We start from the raw sequence: 23,318 nt of genomic DNA, 5'->3' as shown, positions 1-23,318 counted from the left end.
GGTGACTTTTTCCAATTTAACGCAGGGGTGAAAGTTCTGAAGGCACGAAATATAAATACAGAATCTGCATCGCAGGTTTCAGCACCATGGACAGCGACTAAGGCAGAATCCCTAACGTGGTCTTTCAGCACCCCATGACAGTGGACAGCGCCTGGTTAAAGTGCAGCTCTAACGTTACCGGCCATTTATTTTTTATATGGAATAAAAACAGCATATTGTAGCAAGGTATGTGAAAAACAAAATTTTATTTTCAATATACAGACAAAGACAATGGACAGGTGTGTTGCCAGAGATGGCCCTCTGGTGGCAGAAAAAAACATTACAGCCTATATGGAGTTGGGTATCCTGCCCTCACATGGACAGAACCCCTTTGAATTTGTACATGTATTTGAGTCATGTACTTGGTGGCTATTTCCAGATCTAAAACACCTTTAGGGGACATATAAAAGGCTACAACAGGGGTTGGATGAACAATTTGTCCACTTACTAATAACAGTTCTGATCTCAGAGGAAGATAATGATGAAGATGCTGCTGTGATTTCCCTGTGTCCAGATCTATTCTGTCCTCCACCTCAGCGTTTCTTCCAGGTGAACTTCCTCCTCGCTCCCTCCTGGCCCGGCTTCTTCCTCTCCTTAATTCTGGGGTCAGGGGTCAGCAGCCCAGCTGTGAGGGAGGCAGAAATGCAGGTCAAAGGTCAAACCAAAAATAGTACAATACATCAATGACAAAGCAACAGAGGAACAGCGACCAGTGTTGGTCATTTGATGTAAATTAAAACGATCCTTCCCTCAAAACATCAAAGCTGCAGGCTAAAGTTAAATTCCGGCGCCGACAGAGATGGCCGCCTCGCTTCGCGTTCCTAGGAAACTATGCAGTTTTTTGTTTTTTTACGTGTTATTTCTTACACTAGTACCCCAGGTCATCTTAGGTTTCATTACATACAGCCGAGAAGAACTACTGAATATAAGATCAGCGTCAACTCACCATCAGTACGACCAAGAATATGTTTTTCGCGATGCGGATCCTGTGTTCTGCCTTACAACCAGTGCCACGGAATGGTTCCCATGCAGCGACCCAAAAAAACGACTCAGAAAAAGAGGGAAACGAAGCGGTCTTCTGGTCAGACTCCGGAGACGGGCACATCGTGCACCACTCCCTAGCATTCTTCTTGCCAATGTCCAGTCTCTTGACAACAAGGTTGATGAAATCCGAGCAAGGGTAGCATTCCAGAGGGACATCAGAGACTAACGTTCTCTGCTTCACGGAAACATGGCTAACTGGAGAGAGGCAATCCGAAGCGGTGCAGCCAGCGGGTTTCTCCACGCATCGCGCCGACAGAAACGAACATCTTTCTGGTAAGAAGAGGGGCGGGGGCGTATGCCTTATGGCCAACGTGACATGGTGTGATGAAAGAAACATACAGGAACTCAAATCCTTCTGTTCACCTGATTTAGAATTCCTCACAATCAAATGTAGACCGCATTATCTACCAAGAGAATTCTCTTTGATTATAATCACAGCCGTATATATCCCCCAAGCAGACACATCGATGGCTCTGAACTAACTTTATTTAACTCTCTGCAAACTGGAAACGATTTATCCGGAGGCTGCATTCATTGTAGCTGGGGATTTTAACAAGGCTAATCTGAAAACAAGACTCCCTAAATTTTATCAGCATATCGATTGCGCAACCAGGGGTGGAAAGACCCTGGATCATTGTTACTCTAACTTCCGCGACGCATATAAGGCCCTGCCCCGCCCCCTTTCGGAAAAGCTGACCACGACTCCATTTTGTTGATCCCTGCCTACAGACAGAAACTAAAACAAGAAGCTCCCACGCTGAGGTCTGTCCAACGCTGGTCCGACCAAGCTGACTCCACACTCCAAGACTGCTTCCATCACGTGGACTGGGAGATGTTTCGTATTGCGTCAGACAACAACATTGACGAATACGCTGATTCGGTGTGCGAGTTCATTAGAACGTGCGTTGAAGATGTCGTTCCCATAGCAACGATTAAAACATTCCCTAACCAGAAACCGTGGATTGATGGCAGCATTCGTGTGGAACTGAAGGCGCGAACCACTGCTTTTAATCAGGGCAAGGTGTCTGGTAACATGACTGAATACAAACAGTGCAGCTATTCCCTCCGCAAGGCTATCAAACAAGCTAAGCGCCAGTACAGAGACAAAGTAGAATCTCAATTCAACGGCTCAGACACAAGAGGCATGTGGCAGGGTCTACAGTCAATCATGGACTACAGGAAGAAACCCAGCCCAGTCACGGACCAGGATGTCTTGCTCCCAGGCAGACTAAATAACTTTTTGCCCGCTTTGAGGACAATACAGTGCCACTGACACGGCCTGCAACGAAAACATGCGGTCTCTCCTTCACTGCAGCCGAAGTGAGTAAGACATTTAAACGTGTTAACTCTCGCAAGGCTGCAGGCCCAGACGGCATCCCCAGCCGCGCCCTCAGAGCATGCGCAGACCAGCTGGCCGGTGTGTTTACGGACATATTCAACCAATCCCTATACCAGTCTGCTGTTCCCACATGCTTCAAGAGTGCCACCATTGTTCCTGTTCCCAAGAAAGCTAAGGTAACTGAGCTAAACGACTACCGCCCTGTAGCACTCACATCCGTCATCATGAAGTGCTTTGAGAGACTAGTCAAGGACCATATCACCTCCACCCTACCTGACACCCTTGACCCACTCCAATTTGCTTACCGCCCAAATAGGTCCACAGACGATGCAATCTCAACCACACTGCACACTGCCCTAACCCATCTGGACAAGAGGAATACCTATGTGAGAATGCTGTTCATCGACTACAGCTCGGCATTCAACACCATAGTACCCTCCAAGCTCGTCATCAAGCTCGAGACCCTGGGTCTCGACCCCGCCCTGTGCAACTGGGTACTGGACTTCCTGACGGGCCGCCCCCAGGTGGTGAGGGTAGGCAACAACATCTCCTCCCCGCTGATCCTCAACACTGGGGCCCCACAAGGGTGCGTTCTGAGCCCTCTCCTGTACTCCCTGTTCACCCACGACTGCGTGGCCACGCACGCCTCCAACTCAATCATCAAGTTTGCGGACGACACAACAGTGGTAGGCTTGATTACCAACAACGACGAGACGGCCTACAGGGAGGAGGTGAGGGCCCTCGGAGTGTGGTGTCAGGAAAATAACCTCACACTCAACGTCAACAAAACTAAGGAGATGATTGTGGACTTCAGGAAACAGCAGAGGGAACACCCCCATCCACATCGATGGAACAGTAGTGGAGAGGGTAGCAAGTTTTAAGTTCCTCGGCATACACATCACAGACAAACTGAATTGGTCCACTCACACAGACAGCATCGTGAGGAAGGCGCAGCAGCGCCTCTTCAACCTCAGGAGGCTGAAGAAATTCGGCTTGTCACCAAAAGCACTCACAAACTTCTACAGATGCACAATCGAGAGCATCCTGGCGGGCTGTATCACCGCCTGGTATGGCAACTGCACCGCCCTCAACCGTAAGGCTCTCCAGAGGGTAGTGAGGTCTGCACAACGCATCACCGGGGCAAACTAACTGCCCTCCAGGACACCTACACCACCCGATGCTACAGGAAGGCCATAAAGATCATCAAGGACATCAACCACCCGAGCCACTGCCTGTTCACCCCGCTGTCATCCAGAAGGCGAGGTCAGTACAGGTGCATCAAAGCTGGGACCGAGAGACTGAAAAACAGCTTCTATCTCAAGGCCATCAGACTGTTAAACAGCCACCACTAACATTGAGTGGCTACTGCCAACACACTGTCAATGACACTGACTCTACTCCAGCCACTTTAATCATGGGAATTGATGGGAAATGATGTAAATATATCACTAGCCACTTTAAACAATGCTACCTTATATAATGTTACTTACCCTACATTATTCATCTCATATGCATACGTAGATACTGTACTCTATATCATCGACTGCATCCTTATGTAATACATGTATCACTAGCCACTTTAACTATGCCACTTGGTTTACATACTCATCTCATATGTATATACTGTACTCGATATCATCTACTGTATCTTGCCTATGCTGCTCTGTACCATCACTCATTCATATATCCTTATGTACATATTCTTTATCCCCTTACACTGTGTATAAGACAGTAGTTTTTTTTGGAATTGTTAGTTAGATTACTTGTTCGTTATTACTGCATTGTTGGAACTAGAAGCACAAGCATTTCGCTACGCTCGCATTAACATCTGCTAACCATGTGTATGTGACAAATAAAATTTGATTTGATTTGATAAATCTAGACTTGGTTTCCCCTATCGTACTCGCTCCTCTTTCACCCCAGCTGCCAGACTAACCCTGATTCAGATGACCATCCTATCCAAGCTAGATTACGGAGACGTAATTTATAGATTGTAAGGTAAGGGTGCCCTCGAGCGGATAGATGTTCTTTACCATTCGGCCATCAGATTTGTCACCAATGCTCCTTATAGGACACATCACTGCACTCTATACTCCTCTGTAAACAGGTCATCTCTGTATACCTGTCGCAAGACCCACTGGTTGATGCTTATTTATAAAACCCTCTTAGGCCTCACTCCCCCCTATCTGAGATATCTACTGCAGCCCTCATCCTCCACATACAACACCCGTTCTGCCAGTCACATTCTGTTAAAGGTCCCCAAAGCACACACATCCCTGGTCACTCCTCTTTTCAGTTCACTGCAGCTAGCGACTGGAACGAGCTGCAACAAACACTCAAACTGGACAGTTTTATCTCAATTTCTTCCTTTAAAGACTCAATCATGGACACTCTTACTGACAGTTGTGGTTGATTTACATGATGTATTGTTGTCTCTACCTTCTTGCCCTTTGTGCTGCTGTCTGTGCCCAATAATGTTTGTACCATGTTTTGTGCTGTTACCATGTTGTGCTGCTGCCATGTTGTGTTGCTACCATGCTGTGCTGCTGTCATGTTGTATTGCTGCCATGCTGTATTGTCATGTGTTGCTGCCATGCTGTATTGTCATGTGTTGCTGCCATGCTGTATTGTCATGTGTTGCTGCCATGCTGTGTTGATGTTTTAGGTCTCTCTTTATGTAGTGTAGTGGTGTCGCTCTTGTCGTGATGTGTGTTTTGTCTTAGATTTTGACATGTTGAATCCCAGCCCCCGTCCCCACAGGAGGCATATTGCCTTTTGGTAGGTCGTCATTGTAAATAAGAATTTGTTCTTAACTGACTTGCCTAGTTAAATAAAGGTTCAATAAAAAAATACAACAAATACAAAAAAGATAAAAAGCTTTCTGAATGATGTGTGTGTGCTTGTAGTACCACTACCAACCTTGTCTCATGGTCTCCACCTGTCCCTCAGACAGGAAGCTCAGCATGGCGCGGGAGATGGCAAGGCGTAGCGCCCCCGCCTGGCTGGAATGGCCCCCGCCACTCACACTGCACTGCATGTCAAACCTCCCCAGCACCTCCATGAAGTGGAGGGGGAACATCAACTGCTCTCTGTCAGGGGGAGAGGAGAGGGATGGAGAGAAGGGCAGAGAGGAGAGGGATGGAGAGAAGGGAGGAGAGGGATGGAGAGAAGAGGGATGAAGAGAAGGGAGGAGAGGGATGGAGAGAAGGGAGGAGAGGAGAGGGATGGAGAGAAGGGAGGAGAGGGATGGAGAGAAGGGAGGAGAGGGATGGAGAGAAGAGGGATGAAGAGAAGGGAGGAGAGGGATGGAGAGAAGGGAGGAGAGAAGAGGGATGAAGAGAAGGGAGGAGAGGGATGGAGAGAAGGGAGGAGAGGAGAGGGATGGAGAGAAGGGAGGAGAGGAGAGGGATGGAGAGAAGGGAGGAGAGGAGAGAAGGGAGGAGAGGAGAGAAGGGAGGAGAGGAGAGGGATGGAGAGAAGTGAGGAGAGGAGAGGGATGGAGAGAAGAGGGATGAAGAGAAGGGAGGAGAGGGATGGAGAGAAGAGGGATGAAGAGAAGGGAGGAGAGGAGAGGGATGGAGAGAAGAGGGATGAAGAGAAGGGAGGAGAGGGATGGAGAGAAGGGAGGAGAGAAGAGGGATGAAGAGAAGGGAGGAGAGGGATGGAGAGAAGGGAGGAGAGGAGAGGGATGGAGAGAAGGGAGGAGAGGAGAGGGATGGAGAGAAGGGAGGAGAGGAGAGAAGGGAGGAGAGGAGAGAAGGGAGGAGAGGAGAGGGATGGAGAGAAGTGAGGAGAGGAGAGGGATGGAGAGAAGAGGGATGAAGAGAAGGGAGGAGAGGAGAGGATGGAGAGAAGAGGGATGAAGAGAAGGGAGGAGGGATGGATGAAGAGAAGGGAGGAGAGGGATGGAGAGAAGGGAGGATAGGAGAGGGATGGAGAGAAGGGAGGAGAGGAGAGGGATGGAGAGAAGGGAGGAGGGAGAGGGATGGAGAGAAGGGAGGAGAGGAGAGGGATGGAGAGAAGGGAGGAGAGGGATGGGGAGAAGAGGGATGAAGAGAAGGGAGGAGAGGGATGGAGAGAAGAGGGATGAAGAGAAGGAGGAGAGGGATGGAGAGAAGGGAGGAGAGGAGAGGGATGGAGAGAAGGGAGGAGAGGGATGGAGAGAAGAGGGATGGAGAGAAGGGAGGAGAGGGAGGGATGGAGAGAAGGGAGGAGAGGGATGGAGAGAAGGGGATGGAGAGAAGGGAGGAGAGGGATGGGGAGAAGAGGGATGAAGAGAAGGGAGGAGAGGGATGAGTTGGAGAGGAGGAGAAGGATGGAGATGGAGAGGAGGGAGGAGAGGGATGGAGAGGAGGGAGGAGAGGGATGGAGAGGAGGGAGGAGAGGGATGGGGAGAAGGGAGGAGAGAGATGAGATGGAGAGAAGGGAGGAGAGGGATGAGATGGAGGAGGGAGGGAGGGAGATGGAGAGAAGTGAGGATAGGGATGAGAGGAGGGAGGAGAGGGATGAGATGGAGAGGAGGGAGGAGAGGAATGAGATGGAGAGGGGGAGGAGAGGGATGGAGAGAAGGGAGGAGAGGGAGGAGAAAAGAAGGGTGAGGGGAGGGATAAAATGATTGAGGGAGGGAGAAAGAGGAGTTGGTTACGAAGAAAGAAAGAAAGAGAGAGAGAGAGAGATAACAGGATAAAGAGAGAGAGAAAAGGGTAAGTAAGTCAGTCAATGGAGTGGGCACTGGACACTGAGATACCAGTTATCAACAGCAGTGGTTGTCTAGAGGATTGTAAAGAGCAGTGGTGTGTGTATAGAGTCCTGTTAACCTCTGTTAGAGCCACGCGGTCATATTTAGACACTACAGCAGTCACTCTTCTGTCTCAGTATGAAAAAGACAGATGAGGGGTGTGTGTCTGAATCTGTATGTTCTGGCCCACATCCCAGCAGACTAAATGAAAGGCTTATTGCTGACACAGTCAAACCACCGTCACCCTTCAGGTCCTATTAGTCCTGTCTCAGTCTGTCCTCAGCCCAGGAGATAACACACACACACACACACCCACCCAACCCACTCAGTTGTGTAATTAACGCTGCTATATCCCAGATAAATAAAAGAGGCTATAAACGCAGTGAGGTGCAACATAAAGATACTTTTCAACAGCGTTTTGAGAGTGCATGTGGCACGGCGTGCACGCTAAGGAAGGACGGGGAGAGGAGTGTGGAAAGAAGCAGGGACTTGTGATTTCTTCAGTGGGGGAGGAAGCACTAACCAGCCATGTCAATCCTCTAAAGCTTCCTCTCTGATTTGTCTCCTACTTCATCAGTACTGGTCTGAAAGCACATGCTATTTGAAAACATTACGGTGGATGTCTACTGGGAAGGAATACGGACCGGTCTTGCAGGACAGGGAAGTAGTGGACATAGTTTGTCCCGTTGATGCTGATGGATCCTGAACCGCTGTCTCTCAGTAGGACAGTACCCATAGCGGTCTTCCTTCTGCCTGGACACACACACACACACACACACACACACACACAACTTATTATCCTAGATCTCTCTCTTCTACCATGAAGCCCTGGTCAACCAATGACTGTAGGTCATTCTTTGAAAGGGAAAGATTAGACCCGGGTTTCTGTCAACTGCTTTAAGACAAATGTAAATAAATGCTACTCGTAACATATTGATCCATTGATTGATAAAAGCCCAGTCGTATTAATTGATTGCTGTTTACCATCTCCGGTGCTGTAAGCCACTCCGTGCTGGTCGTATTGTAGGGGCTGGACCTGCTGCTTGGAGGACTGGATCTCTAGCTGTCTGCGGTAGCGCTGGACAAAGTCCTCCTCCACAGAGCAGTAGGGCAGAGACAGCAACCTCTCCATCAGCTGGATGAACCGTGCATACTGACAAGAGACACACACAACATGGAAGAATAGGAGTAGCCCCTAGACGCTGATCGTGGGTCAGTTTAGCATTTCCCAGACTAATGGAAAAGGTTAGGATTGGTGGAGGGGAAGCTGATCCTGGATCTGTAGGGGAAACGTCACCCCGGAGCGTAAGAACATAAGCACACACGCCAACTTTCTATTGGCGTTGTAGGGCTCTGTTCAGTGTCTAAACAGCAACCTCTTGTGGTGACTAGGTGAACTGCATCCTACCAGTAATACAGTATCTAGCATGTCAACAACCAGGTTTCCAGCCAACCTTCTATGTGAGTAAAGAACATGTCAGATACAAATACTGGAAGGCATGATGGAAACAGCAAAGTTGTCGGTAAAGCTTTCCAAATGTTGCAAATATTGATATAATAACCATCATATGGAAGTAAACTTGGAGTCATGTGATGACATCATCCAGTTGATCAGGCTACAGATGAAATAAATGATGAACTTTAGAAGGTGCTGAAAGTGCAAGGTGATGAGCTTGATGCTCCTTTCCAAAAAATATTGAGGGTCTTAATCTGGTGACATGATGATTAATGTTTGGGTGTCTTTTGACAAATTAAACAAACCTCGCTCTTTAGTCCATAATAATCTCATCATGTAGGCTGTACCCGCAATGTATCTGCCACCTGTTGGCTAGAGCACACGTGCCAACACCAGGGTGCACAGTCGCTATATAATGCAACATTTGTGACAAAACCGTCAGTAGAGTTGAAAATGTGAAAAATGAATTGAACTTGTATTTGTTTAATTGGGTACATGGGAATTTAACTGCAAACTTTGTTTTTATGTGGACTACATAATCACACACTTTCATCTGCAACAATTCAAGTTGATGGAATTGATTATTCTCTGGTGGGAAAATGCACATATTTCATTTATGCAGATTTTTGAATATTCACATGAAAATCTGGTGCCAACTGGATGGAAACCTAGCTAGTGATTTCTAAGGTCTTTTTCCTAAATACTATCACAGCAGAACTGTTGAAGTGTGAAGGAGAAGGACCAGGGAGAGGGACCAGGGAGAGGGACCAGGGAGAGGGACCAGGGAGAGGGACCAGGGAGAGGGACCAGGGAGAGGGACCAGGGAGAGGGACCAGGGAGAAGGACCAGGGAGAGGGACCAGGGAGAGGGACCAGGGAGAAGGACCAGGGAGAGGGACCAGGGAGAGGGACCAGGGAGAGGGACCAGGGAGAAGGACCAGGGAGAGGGACCAGGGAGAGGGACCAGGGAGAGGGACCAGGGAGAAGGACCAGGGAGAGGGACCAGGGAGAGGGACCAGGGAGAGGGACCAGGGAGGGACCAGGGAGAGGGACCAGGGAGAGGGACCAGGGAGAGGGACCAGGGAGAGGGACCAGGGAGAGGGACCAGGGAGAAGGACCAGGGAGAGGGACCAGGGAGAGGACCAGGGAGAGGGACCAGGGAGAAGGACCAGGGAGAAGGACCAGGGAGAAGGACCAGGGAGAGGGACCAGGGAGAGGGACCAGGGAGAGGACCAGGGAGAGGACCAGGGAGAGGGACCAGGGAGAGGGACCAGGGAGAGGGACCAGGGAGAGGGACCAGGGAGAGGGACCAGGGAGAGGACCAGGGAGAAGGACCAGGGAGAGGGACCAGGGAGAGGGACCAGGGAGAAGGACCAGGGAGAGGGACCAGGGAGAGGGACCAGGGAGAGGGACCAGGGAGAGGGACCAGGGAGAGGGACCAGGGAGAGGACCAGGGAGAGGGACCAGGGAGAAGGACCAGGGAGAGGGACCAGGGAGAGGGACCAGGGAGAGGGACCAGATATCTGTGAAGGCATTAAAAGAGTTCCTTCTTACATCGTGTTCTGAGATGGTCTCCACCAACAACTCCTCCAGCTCTTCTTTCAGCAACCACCGACTACCCACCAGAGAACTGAACACAGACAGTTAGATACACACACACACACACACACACACACACACACACACACACACACACATCAACATTCACTGGTGAACTTATTTCACTGCTCTGTGAAAACAACTATCCTCACATCTGCTTGGCATCCTGGGTGAAGAGATCCTTTCCTCTCAGACGGTCCTGGTGCTTCTCTACTGCCAGGGCTTTAGTGAAGGTGTCCTGAATGGGACAGAAGGACACAGACGACCAGATTAAACAACATGGAACATTCTATGGTCTATGAACCTTTCACTCAGTATTAACAATATGTATTTGTGTTGTATCAAGAAAAGACCCGTATTGAGTACATTTTATATTCCGACACACACGCGCGCGCACACAGCCTAGAGACAGAGAAAGAGAGAGGATTCTCCATTATGAAAGCAGATCCCATATCTGTCCCCATCCTTGGCTGGATTTAATTGGGTGGGAACATTTAATTGGGGAGCACTTGGGCTAAAGCTTACTCCCCCTTTCTCCCCTAGAAGCCACCATGTGGAGCGAGAGGGCTAGCTACCCGCTGTCCGCGGGCACGCTAGTCTAAATTGGCATGGAGCCCACAAGCTTGGCGTTAGCCCACCAATCGTGGTACAGTATGTTAAGGCTGGTGGTAGAGGGACCAGACCCGACCCGTCAGCCTGGCATTCTGGTCACGTCCCAAATCAGCCTCAACTCCCCATCCATCCACCTGCACGCCCCCTCAACCACGCGACCGGTTGAGAACTCATTTCCCTGTCCATTATTCAGCAGATGTTTGTTTAATTCCTTCTAGAGTCTAATCTGCCACCACTCCACCACAGAGAGACAGAGAGAGACAGAGAGAGAGACAGAGAAAGAGACAGAGAAAGAGACAGAGAAAGAGAAAGAGACAGAGACAGAGACAGAGAGAGAGAGAGAGAGAGAGAGAAACAGAGAGAGAGAAACAGAGAGAGAGAGAAAGAGAGAGAGAGAAACAGAGAGAGAGAAACAGAGAGAGAGAGAAAGAGAGAGAGAGAAACAGAGAGAGAGAGAAACAGAGAGAGAGAGACAGACAGAGAGAGAGACAGAGAGAGAGACAGAGAGGGAGAGAGACAGAGAGGGAGAGAGACAGGGAGAGAGACAGGGAGAGAGACAGGGAGAGAGACAGGGAGAGAGACAGGAGAGAGAGACAGGGAGAGAGACAGGGAGAGAGACAGGGAGAGAGACAGGGAGAGAGACAGGGAGAGAGACAGGGAGAGAGACAGGGAGAGAGACAGGGAGAGACAGGGAGAGAGACAGGGAGAGAGACAGGGAGAGACAGAGAGAGACAGAGAGAGACAGAGAGAGAGACAGGGAGAGACAGAGAGAGAGACAGGGAGAGACAGAGAGAGACAGAGGGGGGGAAGCAAACATCAAGTAAAAACCAATGTGTCACAAAAAAATAAGTAATAAAATAATCTTCAAAAAAAAGGGAGGGCAGGTGGTGGTGTGAGGGGGTTTGGCGTTACACATTTGTGAACACTGGGCTCAACAATGGCTGGGAAATGATTGAGGTATAGAGGCCTTGATGAAAAAGAGGAGGACAAGCCAGTCATACAGAGAGAAAGAGATAAAGAAGAGAAATGAATGCCTCCTACACTTGAACATTTTATACTCAACTCTCGAATGAATTCTAGTTCCTCAAATTCAATAAGCAGCGTGAAGCAGCACCCTGTTAGCATGGTTTTGATATGGCTTCACCAGTGAGCCCTTACATAGCAAAGCTCTGAGGAATATCAGAATGAAATCCTTCGGCTTCAGAGGCTCCAGTGTCCCGGCTCTAACATCATACTCATGTCGTAACGGGGTTTAGATATGAAGGGGGGGAGGGGGTAGTGAGGTACCCCTGATTCCCCTCAGAAGTGGGTAGGGGGTAGTCAGGTACCACTGGTTCCCCTCAGAAGTGGGTAGGGTAGGGGGTAGTGAGGTACCCCTGGTTCCCCTCAGCAGAGGGTAGGGTAGGGAGTAGTGAGGTTCCCCTCAGCAGTGGGTAGGGTAGGGAGTAGTGAGGTACCCCTGGTTCCCCTCAGCAGAGGGTAGGGTAGGGGGTAGTCAGGTACCCCTGGTTCCCCTCAGCAGTGGGTAGGGTAGGGGGTAACAACATCTCCACCCTGCTGATCCTCAACACTGGGGCCCCACAAGGGTGCGTTCTGAGCCCTCTCCTGTACTCCCTGTTCACCCACGACTGCGTGGCCACGCACGCCTCCAACTCAATCATCAAGTTTGCGGACGACACAACAGTGGTAGGCTTGATTACCAACAACGACGAGACGGCCTACAGGGAGGAGGTGAGGGCCCTCGGAGTGTGGTGTCAGGAAAATAACCTCACACTCAACGTCAACAAAACTAAGGAGATGATTGTGGACTTCAGGAAACAGCAGAGGGAACACCCCCCTATCCACATTGATGGAACAGTAGTGGAGAGGGTAGTAAGTTTTAAGTTCCTCGGCGTACACATCACAGACAAACTGAATTGGTCCACCCACATCGTGAAGAAGGCACAGCAGCGCCTCTTCAACCTCAGGAGGCTGAAGAAATTCGGCTTGTCATCAAAAGCACTCACAAACTTCTACAGATGCACAATCGAGAGCATCCTGTCGGGCTGTATCACCGCCTGGTACGGCAACTGCTCCGCCCACAACCGTAAGGCTCTCCAGAGGGTAGTGAGGTCTGTACAACGCATCACCGGGGGCAAACTACCTGCCCTCCAGGACACCTACACCACCCGATGTCACAGGAAGGCCATAAAGATTATCAAGGACATCAACCACCCGAGCCACTGCCTGTTCACCCCGCTATCATCCAGAAGGCGAGGTAAGTAGAGGTGCATCAAAGCTGGGACCGAGAGACTGAAAAACAGCTTCTATCTCAAGGCCATCAGACTGTTAAACAGCCACCACTAACATTGAGTGGCTGCTGCCAACACACTGACTCAACTCCAGCCACTTTAATAATGGGAATTGATGGGAAATGATGTAAAATATATCACTAGCCACTTTAAACAATGCTACCTAATATAATGTTTACATACCCTACATTATTCATCTCATATGTATACGTATATACTGTACTCTATATCATCTACTGCATCCTTATGTAATACATGTATCACTAGCCACTTTAACTATGCCACTTTGTTTACATACTCATCTCATATGTATATACTGCACTCAATACCATCTACTGTATCTTGCCTATGCCGCTCTGTACCATCACTCATTCATATATCTTTATGTACATATTCTTTATCCCCTTACACTTGTGTCTATAAGGTAGTAGGTTTGGAATTGTTAGCTAGATTACTTGTTGGTTATTACTGCATTGTCGGATAGGGGGTAGTGAGGTACCCCTGGTTCCCCTCAGCAGTGGGTAGGGTAGGGGGTAGTGAGGTACCCCTGGTTCCCCTCAGCAGTGGGTAGGGTAGGGGGTAGTGAGGTACCCCTGGTTCCACTCAGCAGTGGGTAGGGGGTAGTCAGGTACCCCTGGTTCCCCTCAGCAGTGGGTAGGGTTAGTCAGGTACCCCTGGTTCACCTCAGCAGTGGGTAGGGGGTAGTCAGGTAACCCTGGTTCCCCTCAGCAGTGGGTAGGCGGTAGTCAGGTACCCCTGGTTCCCCTCAGCAGTGGGTAGGGGGTAGTCAGGTACCCCTGGTTCCCCTCAGCAGTGGGTAGGGTTAGTCAGGTACCCCTGGTTCCCCTCAGCACTGGTAGGGTTGGGGGTATTCAGGTTCCCCTGGTTCCCCTCAAGAGATGGTAGGGTAGGGGGTAGTCAGGTACCCCTGGTTCCCCTTAGCAGAGGATACAGTAGGGGGTAGTCAGGTACCCCTGGTTCCCCTCAGCAGAGGGTAGGCTAGGGGGTAGTCAGATACCCCTGGTTCCCCTCAGCAGAGGGTAGGGTAGGGAGTAGTGAGGTACCCCTGGTTCCCCTCAGCAATGGGTAAGGGGTAGTCAGGTACCTCTGGTTCCCCTCAGCAGTGGCTGGGGGAAGTCAGATACCCCTGGTTCCCCTCAGCAGTGGGTAGGGGGTAGTCAGATACCCCTGGTTCCCCTCAGCAGTGGGTAAGGGTAGTCAGGTACCCCTGGTTCCCCTCAGCAGTGGGTAAGGTAGGGGGTAGTCAGGTACCCTGGTTCCCCTCAGCAGTGGGTAAGGTAGGGGGTAGTCAGGTACCCCTGGTTCCCCTCAGCAGTGGGTAGGGGTAGTCAGGTACCCCTGGTTCCCCTCAGCAGTGGGTAGGGGGTCAGGTACCCCTGGTTCCCCTCAGCAGTGGGTAGGGTAGGGGGTAGTCAGGTACCCCTGATTCCCCTCAGTAGTGGGTAGGGTAGGGGGTAGTCAGGTACCCCTGGTTCCGCTCAGCAGTGGGTAGGGGGTCGTCAGGTACCCCTGGTTCCCCTCAGCAGTGGGTAGGCGGTAGTCAGGTACCCCTGGTTCCCCTCAGCAGTGGGTAGGGTAGGGGGTAGTCAGGTACCCCTGGTTCCCCTCAGCAGTGGGTAGGGTAGGGGGTAGTCAGGTACCCCTGGTTCCCCTCAGCAGTGGGTAAGGGGTAGTCAGGTACCCCTGGTTCCCCTCAGCAGTGGGTAGGGGGGTAGTCAGGTACCCCTGGTTCCCCTCAGCAGTGGGTAGGGGGTAGTCAGGTACCCTGGTTCCCCTCAGCAGTGGGTAGGGGGTAGTCAGGTACCCCTGGTTCCCCTCAGCAGTGGGTAGGGGAAGTCAGGTACCCCTGGTTCCCCTCAGCAGTGGGTAGGGGGAAGTCAGGTACCCCTGGTTCCCCTCAGCAGTGGGTAGGGGGAAGTCAGGTACCCCTGGTTCCCCTCAGCAGTGGGTAGGGGGAAGTCAGGTACCCCTGGTTCCCCTCAGCACTGGGTAGGGGGTAGTCAGGTACCCCTGGTTCCCCTCAGCAGTGGGTAGGGGGTAGTCAGAAGCCCCTGGTTCCACTCAGCAGAGGGTAGGGTAGGAGGTAGGTCAGGTACCCCCCTGGTTCCCCTCAGCACTGGGTAGGGTAGTGTAGTCAGGTACCCCTGGTTCCCCTCAGCAGAGGGTAGGGTAGGAGGTAGTCAGGTACCCCTGGTTCCACTCAGCACTGGGTAGGGTAGTGTAGTCAGGTACCCCTGGTTCCTCTCAGCAGTGGGTAGTCAGGTACCCCTGGTTCCCCATCGGTAGTGGGTAGGGTAGGGGGTAGTCAGGTGCCCCTGGTTCCCCTCAGCAGACAGTAGGGTGGGGGGTAGTCAGGTACCCCTGGTTCCCCTCAGCAGTGGGTAGGGGGTAGTCAGGTACCCCTGGTTTCCCCCAGCAGTGGGTAGGGGTAGTCAGGTACCCTGGTTCCCCTCAGCAGTGGGTAGGGTAGGGGGTAGTCAGGTACCTCTGGTTCCCCTCAGCAGGGGGTAGGGTAGGGGGTAGTCAGGTACCCCTGGTTCCCCCAGCAGTGGGTAGGGGGTAGTCAGGTACCCCTGGTTCCCCCAGCAGTGGGTAGGGGGTAGTCAGGTACCCCTGGTTCCCCTCAGCAGTGGGTAGGGTAGGGGGTAGTCAGGTACCTCTGGTTCCCCTCAGCAGGGGGTAGGGTAGGGGGTAGTCAGGTACCCGTGGTTCCCCTCAGCAGTGGGTAGGGGTTGTCAGGTACCCCTGGTTCCCCTCAGCAGTGGGTAGGGTAGGGGGTAGTCAGGTACCCCTGGTTCCCCTCAGCAGTGGGTAGGGTAGGGGGTAGTCAGGTACCCCTGGTTCACCTCAGCAGTGGGTAGGGGGTAGTCAGGTACCCCTGGTTCCCCTCAGCAGAGGGTAGGTTAGGGGGTAGTCAGGTACCCCTGGTTCCCCTCAGCAGAGGGTAGGGTAGGGGGTAGTCAGGTACCCCTGGTTCCCCTCAGCAGAGGGTAGGGTAGGGGGTAGTCAGGTACCCCTGGTTCCCCTCAGCAAAGGGTAGGATAGGGGGTAGATAAGATAAAGAGGGCAGTGAGGGGGATAAACCCAACAGAACCACAGAGCACTCAACCTGGAAGCCTCTTCCTCATACACACAGCCAGCTGTACACCCCAATGACTTGGCAGAGCTGTGTGTGTGTGTGTGTATGTATTATGGGGCGGGGGGGGATGTGTTGTGGCTGTAAATACAGTACTGTGCACATGTAAGTATAGGTGTGTTTGCAGAGTTAATTAACACTCAAATGTTGGGATTGTGATTCTTCCAGAGGTATCAAACAATATGTTGTGTAGTGAGAGAGACGCATAGAAAGAGGGGGAAACAGAGGGTGTAGTGACCCGTCCCCCTTTTAATCTCAGACTCAGTTCTCCCCTGCAAGGCACACTGGGGTGTTTGTTGTACATGGTCGAGTTGCACTACAGGGGTCCGGGCAGAGAGGGGGAGGGGAGGAGAGAGAAAAGCCAAAAGAGTGGAGGGGGGTGAGTTCCCCGTCACGGAGAAGAGAAGAGAGAGAGAGAGCAATAGAGAGTGTAATGTTTACTGTAATTTTTTATTGGTTATTTCACTTTTGTTTATTATCTAGTTAACATATGTTTCCCATGCCAATAAAGCCCTTAAATTGAATTGAGAGAAAGAGAGAGAGTAGTTTTCCCTCAGAGAGACAGACAGCCCTCCCTCCCTCTCAGACACTGGTCTGACATTCCTATTTTAACTGCAAGGCGTGGGAAGGGGGGAGGGGTTGACAAGAGGACAAAATATTGCCAGGTTACACACACTTCTTATCTGCCAGAGAAACACACCTCTGTCCTAGGTCAAATCAACCATATAAACAAGAGGGAGGTAAAGAGGGAGAACGAGCGGGTGTGAAGGAAAAATACAGAAGATGGAGGGATGGAGGGTAAACTGAGTGGGTAGAGGTGGGTAGCTAATCTACAGCACCGGACTCCAGGGACCCTCTACCTCTCTGGTGAAATCCCCAGGGCAGGGCAGCTCTCATCCAGGCACAAAGCCTGACTATCAACCATGGTAGTCACCGAGCCAGGCCTGAAACACGATTTAGGACGGGGACAGAGGGGCCCGTCACAGACACAGTCACGCCCCCTGCCTGTCTGCACCCCTCCCTACCTTCCACAACCCACCTCTCCCAAACACCCCCACCCCCCTTCCTCTCACACTGCTCCTACTCTCACCATCCCACCTCCATCCACATCGCTCTCCATACCTCCCCACCCTTCCTTCCTTCCCTCCCTCCTGCTGTATTCAGCTGTAGCTCTGGCTGTGTGTGTGAAATGGGATGTGACAGGAGCACCTTTCCCTGGGGATCAGAAGCCTCTCTCTCCCATAAATAGGGCCCTGGGGGCAGACCAGAGCTTTCTACCTCCAGAAAAACATCCACCCTCAGTCTTTCTCCTCCCGGTCTCTCTCACACACACCCAGTACTCACGTGCATTAGAGAGTAGTAGGACTGCTTTCCTGTGTAGAACAGAAAGTGGAATGGCCGTCCATCTGCGCCCCATTGGACAGCTAGAGGATATGTGTGTGTGTGTGTGTGAGTAAAGTGTGAGAGAGAGAGAGAGAGAGAGAGAGTGAGCGCGTGAGAGAGAGACAGAGGGAGAAAGAGAGAGAGAGAGTTAGGCCATTGGTGTAAACCGCTTTACTTTGTCTAGCCCAATCACTGTTAGAGATTGAGCAAAAACTCAGAGAGGTCCCCCTGCTGGTGATGTTGTGAAAGTGCAGCTCTCACACAGAGTGAAAATGACCATAGGAGTAGAACAATCCGTCTCAGTTGTAAATCTATTTAAAAAGGACCCACCTCTCTGTTTTGGAAACACCTCATCCGGATGCTGGAAGAAAATATGAAGATTTTGAATCACTAATGAATATTAAGTTTCTGAGTTAATACACTTCTACATGAGACGTCTAGTCTTACCTTCATCAGTGGTTTGGCTTTTTTGTCAAACAGGCCGGAGGGGAACAGGTATGCAATGCTTCTCTGGAACAGAAACAGAAGAAGTCAAATATCATTAACATATCATAAAGATGGAGGGAGAATCCTTTAGTTTAAACAGCCAGCTCTAAACAGGGAGAAACCTTTAGTTTAAACAGCCAGCTATAAACAGGGAGAAACCTTTTTAGTTTAAACAGCCAGCTCTAAACAGGGAGAAACCATAAAGATCATCAAGGACAACAACCACCCGAGCCACTGCCTGTTCACCCCGCTATCATCCAGAAGGCGAGGTCAGTACAGGTGCATCAAAGCTGGGACCGAGAGACTGAAAAACAGCTTCTATCTCAAGGCCATCAGACTGTTAAACAGCCATCACTAACATTGAGTGGCTGCTGCCAACACACTGACTCAACTCTAGTCACTTTAATAATGAAAAATTGGATGTAATAAATGTATCACTAGCCACTTTAAACAATGCCACTTTACATAATGTTTACATACCCTACATTACTCATTTCATATGTATATACTGTACTCTATACCATCTACTGCATCTTGCCTATGCCGTTCGGCCATCGCTCATCCATATATTTTTATGGACATATTCTTACTCATTAATTTACACTTGTTTGTATAAGGTAGTTGTTGTGAAATTGTTAGATGACTTGTTAGATATTACTGCATGGTCGGATCTAGAAGCACAAGCATTTCGCTGCACTCGCATTAACATCTGCTAACCATGTGTGTGTGACCAATAAAAATTGATTTGAACCTTTAGTTTGACAGCCAGCTCTGAACAGGGATAAATGATAGTAGCAGCCAGGCTAGCTAATAGGTTAGAGAGGAGACACTCAAGTCTTGTAAGAGTTCAGATAAAGGCTAGAGGGAAGTTCCTAGAGAACAGCAGTGAAAGTTAGAGGGGAGAGAGAACAAAAACAGCTAGGTGAGAGGAACCAGAGGACAGACTAGAGTCACCAGTTCACCCTAAGTTCACACACTCACAGCCAGTCTCCTTGTGACGGCAGCAGAGTGGAGCCAGGTCATTAGTGCTGCTACAGATGGCACTACTCTTGACAAGGTGGGTGTGTGTGTGTGGAGGGGGACAAACAGGTAGTGTCCACCCTGCCACTCTTCTCCAGCCAGTCTGCTCATCTTTATCTTATTTTCCTCCTTCACTCTGTCTGCTCAATTAAGAGAGGGAACAGGTGCTAGAAGGAGAGAGCATGCTGCAGCCTTTTGGGCTGTCAAGACGAGGGGAATCAAAGAGAGAGGGAGGGAAGGAGAGTGAGAGGTGGAAGAGAGAGAGGCAGGTGAGGGGGAGGTAAAAAGAAGAAGACAGGGGAGGAGGAGAGTGGAACACTGTGCCAGATGAAGGCAGCACCTGTTCATTTCATACCCTAGGCTGCAATATGGCAGAGTCCCCTAGGGAGAGACAGAGAGAGGGGAAAGGGAGAGACCTTCTCCCTGCCACAGATTTCACTGTGTTGTTCACAGCACTTTAGATTCCTCCACTCGGTCTAAACTTCATCAATGTCCAATAAAAAATGTAGAGAGAGTACTGCTACACAATAGTTTCTGCACAGAGCCTAATTTAGAAACTAAGTTTCCCTTTTATTATCTCTGCTGCTAACACTTGCATTGTTTGCACTAATAGGAATGTCATAACTGAACCAGAGTCAACAACAACACATAGGCGCAAGTCTCCCCTAATTCCCCCTCCAGTGGTCCCCCATTCCCTCTCCAGTCTCCCCCATTCCCTCTCCAGTCTCCCCCATTTCCCCCTAATTACCCCTCCAGTGGTCCCCCATTCCTTCTCCAGTCTCCCCCATTTCCCTCTCAATTCCCTCTCCAGTCTCCCCATTACCCTCCTTTTCCCCTAATTCCAACTCCAGTCTCCGTCATTTCCCTCTCCAGTCTCCCCATTTCCCTCTCCAGTCTCCCCCAATTCCCTCTCCAGTCTCCCCATTCCCCTCCTTTTCCCCTAATTCCAACTCCAGTCTCCGTCATTTCCCTCTCCAGTCTCCCCATTTCCCTCTCCAGTCTCCCCCATTCCATCTCCAGTCTCCCCATTTCCAACTCCAGTCTCCCCCATTCCATCTCCAGTCTCCCCATTTCCAACTCCAGTCTCCCCCATTTCCAACTCCAGTCTCCCCCATTTCCAACTCCAGTCTCCCCATTCCCAACTCCAGTCTCCCCAGTCTCCCCATTTCCCTCCCCAGTCTCCCTCATTTCCCTCCCCAGTCTCCCTCATTTCCCTCCCCAGTCTCCCTCATTTCCCTCCCCAGTCTCCCTCATTTCCCTCCCCAGTCTCCCTCATTTCCCTCCCCAGTCTCCCCATTTCCCTCTCCAGTCTCCCCATTTCCCTCAGTTTCCCCCATTCCAACTCCAGTCTCCCCATCCCTCATTTCTCTCCCTCCAGTCTCCCTCATTTCTCTCCCCAGTCTCCCTCATTTCTCTCCCCAGTCTCCCTCATTTCTCTCCCCAGTCTCCCTCATTTCTCTCCCCAGTCTCCCTCATTTCTCTCCCCAGTCTCCCATTTCTCTCCCCAGTCTCCCTCATTTCTCTCCCCAGTCTCCCTCATTTCTCTCCCCAGTCTCCCTCATTTCTCTCCCCAGTCTCCCTCATTTCTCTCCCCAGTCTCCCCATTTCTCTCCCCAGTCTCCCCCATTTCTCTCCCCAGTCTCCCCCATTTCCCTCCCCAGTCTCCCTCATTTCCCTCTGCAGTCTCCCCATTCCCCCATTTTCCACATCTCTCCCTCTCCTCCACTCATCTGACGATGGGACGCTCCATGTCACTTCCTGTTACAAAGCCCACTGCTAACAGCTCTATACATTAGATAGGATGAAGGTTAGAGACTGCCAGGAAGTGAAGAATCATGGGAAATCAAACTAAATGAGTGGGGCAAACGAAGCTAATGCATTCTTCCTTCGTAATGAATAAAACATGGGATGTGTGTGTATCAGGCGTTGCTAATACAGTGGACACAGCACATTACACAGTGCTGGCCCCTGCTGAGTCTGTCTGTGTGATCAGATCCAGGTCATTGTTTATTTTCATAATGACTATATGTGCACATCTTATGGATAACAAAATAATCGAGGTACACAAGTTGTTTTGTAGGTCACTCTGTAATTATTTGCACGACCACCGTGCGTCTCGCACATAATGGTAATGTAGGTGGGTGTTTTACACTTTTGAACTTAATATTCCCTTACTGCTGTCTAGGTTCCAACCCGGCCTGATTGCACATATGAATTCAATTATTGATGCCAACATGTACCTCTCTGTTTATTGAATATGCATAAAGTGTAGCTTTTTGTGTGGCCATGTTTTGTATAGCATCTATACCCACTATGCGTCGTATGTGTAATGGCTATGTGAGGTAAAATGTGGATATATAGGGGATGGGATAACGAGGTCTGCTTGACCTGATGAAGATCCGTGTTGGATCTAAACATTGTCATTAAAGGTAGTAATTGGGGGCAAATTCAGTGCGCGGGCCTTTCTGTTATTTTCAATTAAACTTCCTTACCCCATCACCTCGGTGTTTTAAGGACATGCGTATGACCACAAACTGCTTTACACAGCCCACTGGTAAGTGCTAACAGTTCTGTTCATTATATAGAACGATGGTTAGACACCACCGGGAAGTGAAGAATCATGGGAAATCAAACTAAATGAGTGGGGCAAACGAAGCTAATGCATTCTTCCTTCGTAATGAATAAAACATGGGATGTGTGTGTATCAGGCGTTGCTAATACAGTGGACACAGCACATTACACAGTGCTGGCCCCTGCTGGTGACTGTTAGAGTGTGTCTGTGTGATCGGCTCCACCAGATGCTGCTGATGGCATGCGGAGACAGACCAGAGACAGACCAGAGACGATTCTCAACTACTGTTGGGGAATTAAACTAATATGGCTGGAAAACCACCTTAAAGACATGTGACATCTCCTCTGAGAAAGAAAGCATAATTTATCTACTCCAAATAAGGTGCCACCTTTCTAAACATTGCCTAGCCAAATGCATATCTCAATTGAGTTGATGGTGGACACATAGACTTATTGAGGTATGAATCAGTCTCTGATTGTAGGGTAAGGACAAAAAACTGCATTACACTACATCCATCTAGGGTTTCCACTGCATCCCTCTAGCGAAAGACAGGAGTTGTACACCCCTCGTTAGACATAAGTGCAGTCTTTCTTACATTAATGTCCCCCTGAGTGAAGGTCTCAGGGTCCTCTCCCATCATGTTGGCTAGATGTCTCTTCCCGATGTTGAACTCCTCCACCTGCTTCTTGATGAACTCCTCTGAGAACTTCTCTGGGCCCGCTGCAGCCAGGTTCTTCCTGTGGAGCACAGCACTCACACATAGCTGTCTGGACAGCACCTGAGGTGTGGGAGAGAGGAGGTTCTTATGTTAGGATACATACTGTAGTATAGAACTGGTGCTTTAATAACCCAGGGCCTTGGTTTCACAAGGATAGATGAATGTCAGTTATCTGGGCTAATAAACAGTCTCTGTAAGTGGCTCTGGTCTTTTAGGTGCATTAAGTTAGTCTGAAATGGTGAGATTTGGCATTGACAAATATACCAACTGATGGGCATTTGACAGCAAGGTATCCACTAGTAAATGGGACTAACATTGGATTAACGTAGTGTAACGTTAGCTAGCTATGCAAACAAGCACTGTGAGGCTTAGCTAACTAAGGTTCTATTAAACCAAAATATTGCGACTTGTATGTCCAATATGTTCATGTAGGTAGCTATGTCCATTATGGCATGCATGTTGAGACAAGAAGAACAATATCTAGAGAGTCAACTAGCTACTTAGCTCTCTGTCTGTCTTACTTCAATGACAGTTTACATGTGAGCTAGTTGACAAGGCAGCGCATTGCTACTAGCGCTAAGCTATTTCAAGGACAACTCAGCCCTTCTCTACAGTGCAGCCCCGTTGACATTTCCGTGAAAACATGCCAAATTAAACTCCTGGCTTTACCTGGCGAGTTAAATTTGACGAGACTGTGTTAAAATTGAAGCAGCAATTTCCGCATTTCCAGAGAAAAGATCCCACGGTTCTTCCACCGGAGGCCGCCATGTTTGCTGTACGACGCTCTGGTGAAAACAGGAAGTACGTCGATAGCAAAAGCATTTGCATTTGTGTTACAATGTTACTACATTTCATTTCTCACTGT

General features: G+C 50.0%; 1 protein-coding gene across 2 annotated transcripts; it reads right to left on the bottom strand.

Annotated features, from left to right (window-relative positions):
* Window positions 1–226: 226 nt before the first annotated feature.
* Window positions 227–23,277, bottom strand: LOC112236953 (28S ribosomal protein S9, mitochondrial). 2 transcript variants are annotated; one of them, XM_042296837.1, is made up of 11 exons: window positions 23,123–23,277; window positions 22,331–22,513; window positions 18,105–18,167; window positions 17,988–18,018; window positions 17,619–17,698; window positions 10,367–10,452; window positions 10,170–10,245; window positions 8,145–8,313; window positions 7,805–7,913; window positions 5,342–5,511; window positions 227–664 (listed from the first exon to the last, which is right to left on the bottom strand). In XM_042296837.1, exons 1-11 carry the CDS (start codon window positions 23,273–23,275, stop codon window positions 573–575), a joined length of 1,212 nt encoding a protein of 403 aa, XP_042152771.1. In that variant the 5' UTR covers window positions 23,276–23,277; the 3' UTR covers window positions 227–572. The 2 variants fall into 2 exon arrangements, with proteins under 2 accessions (XP_042152771.1, XP_042152772.1); XM_042296838.1 differs by having other exon boundaries at window positions 5,342–5,424.
* Window positions 23,278–23,318: the final 41 nt, after the last annotated feature.

Source organism: Oncorhynchus tshawytscha, linkage group LG14, assembly GCF_018296145.1.
Source record: "Oncorhynchus tshawytscha isolate Ot180627B linkage group LG14, Otsh_v2.0, whole genome shotgun sequence".
Classification (NCBI taxonomy): Eukaryota; Metazoa; Chordata; class Actinopteri; order Salmoniformes; family Salmonidae; genus Oncorhynchus; species Oncorhynchus tshawytscha.
Note: the sequence above shows the minus strand (reverse complement) of the source record. Positions and strands in the feature narration are given on the sequence as shown.

What these genes read in the sequence shown, in the direction of transcription:
- LOC112236953 (XM_042296837.1), bottom strand. Translation starts at nt 23,275, where the DNA reads ATGCTTTTGCTATCGACGTACTTCCTGTTTTCACCAGAGCGTCGTACA. An exon ending in CGTCAAATTTAACTCGCCAG is followed by an intron (nt 22,514 to 23,122) that starts GTAAAGCCAGGA and finishes CCCACACCTCAG; the next exon opens with GTGCTGTCCAGACAGCTATG. An exon ending in GGCTTACAGCACCGGAGATG is followed by an intron (nt 7,914 to 8,144) that starts GTAAACAGCAAT and finishes GTGTGTGTCCAG; the next exon opens with GCAGAAGGAAGACCGCTATG.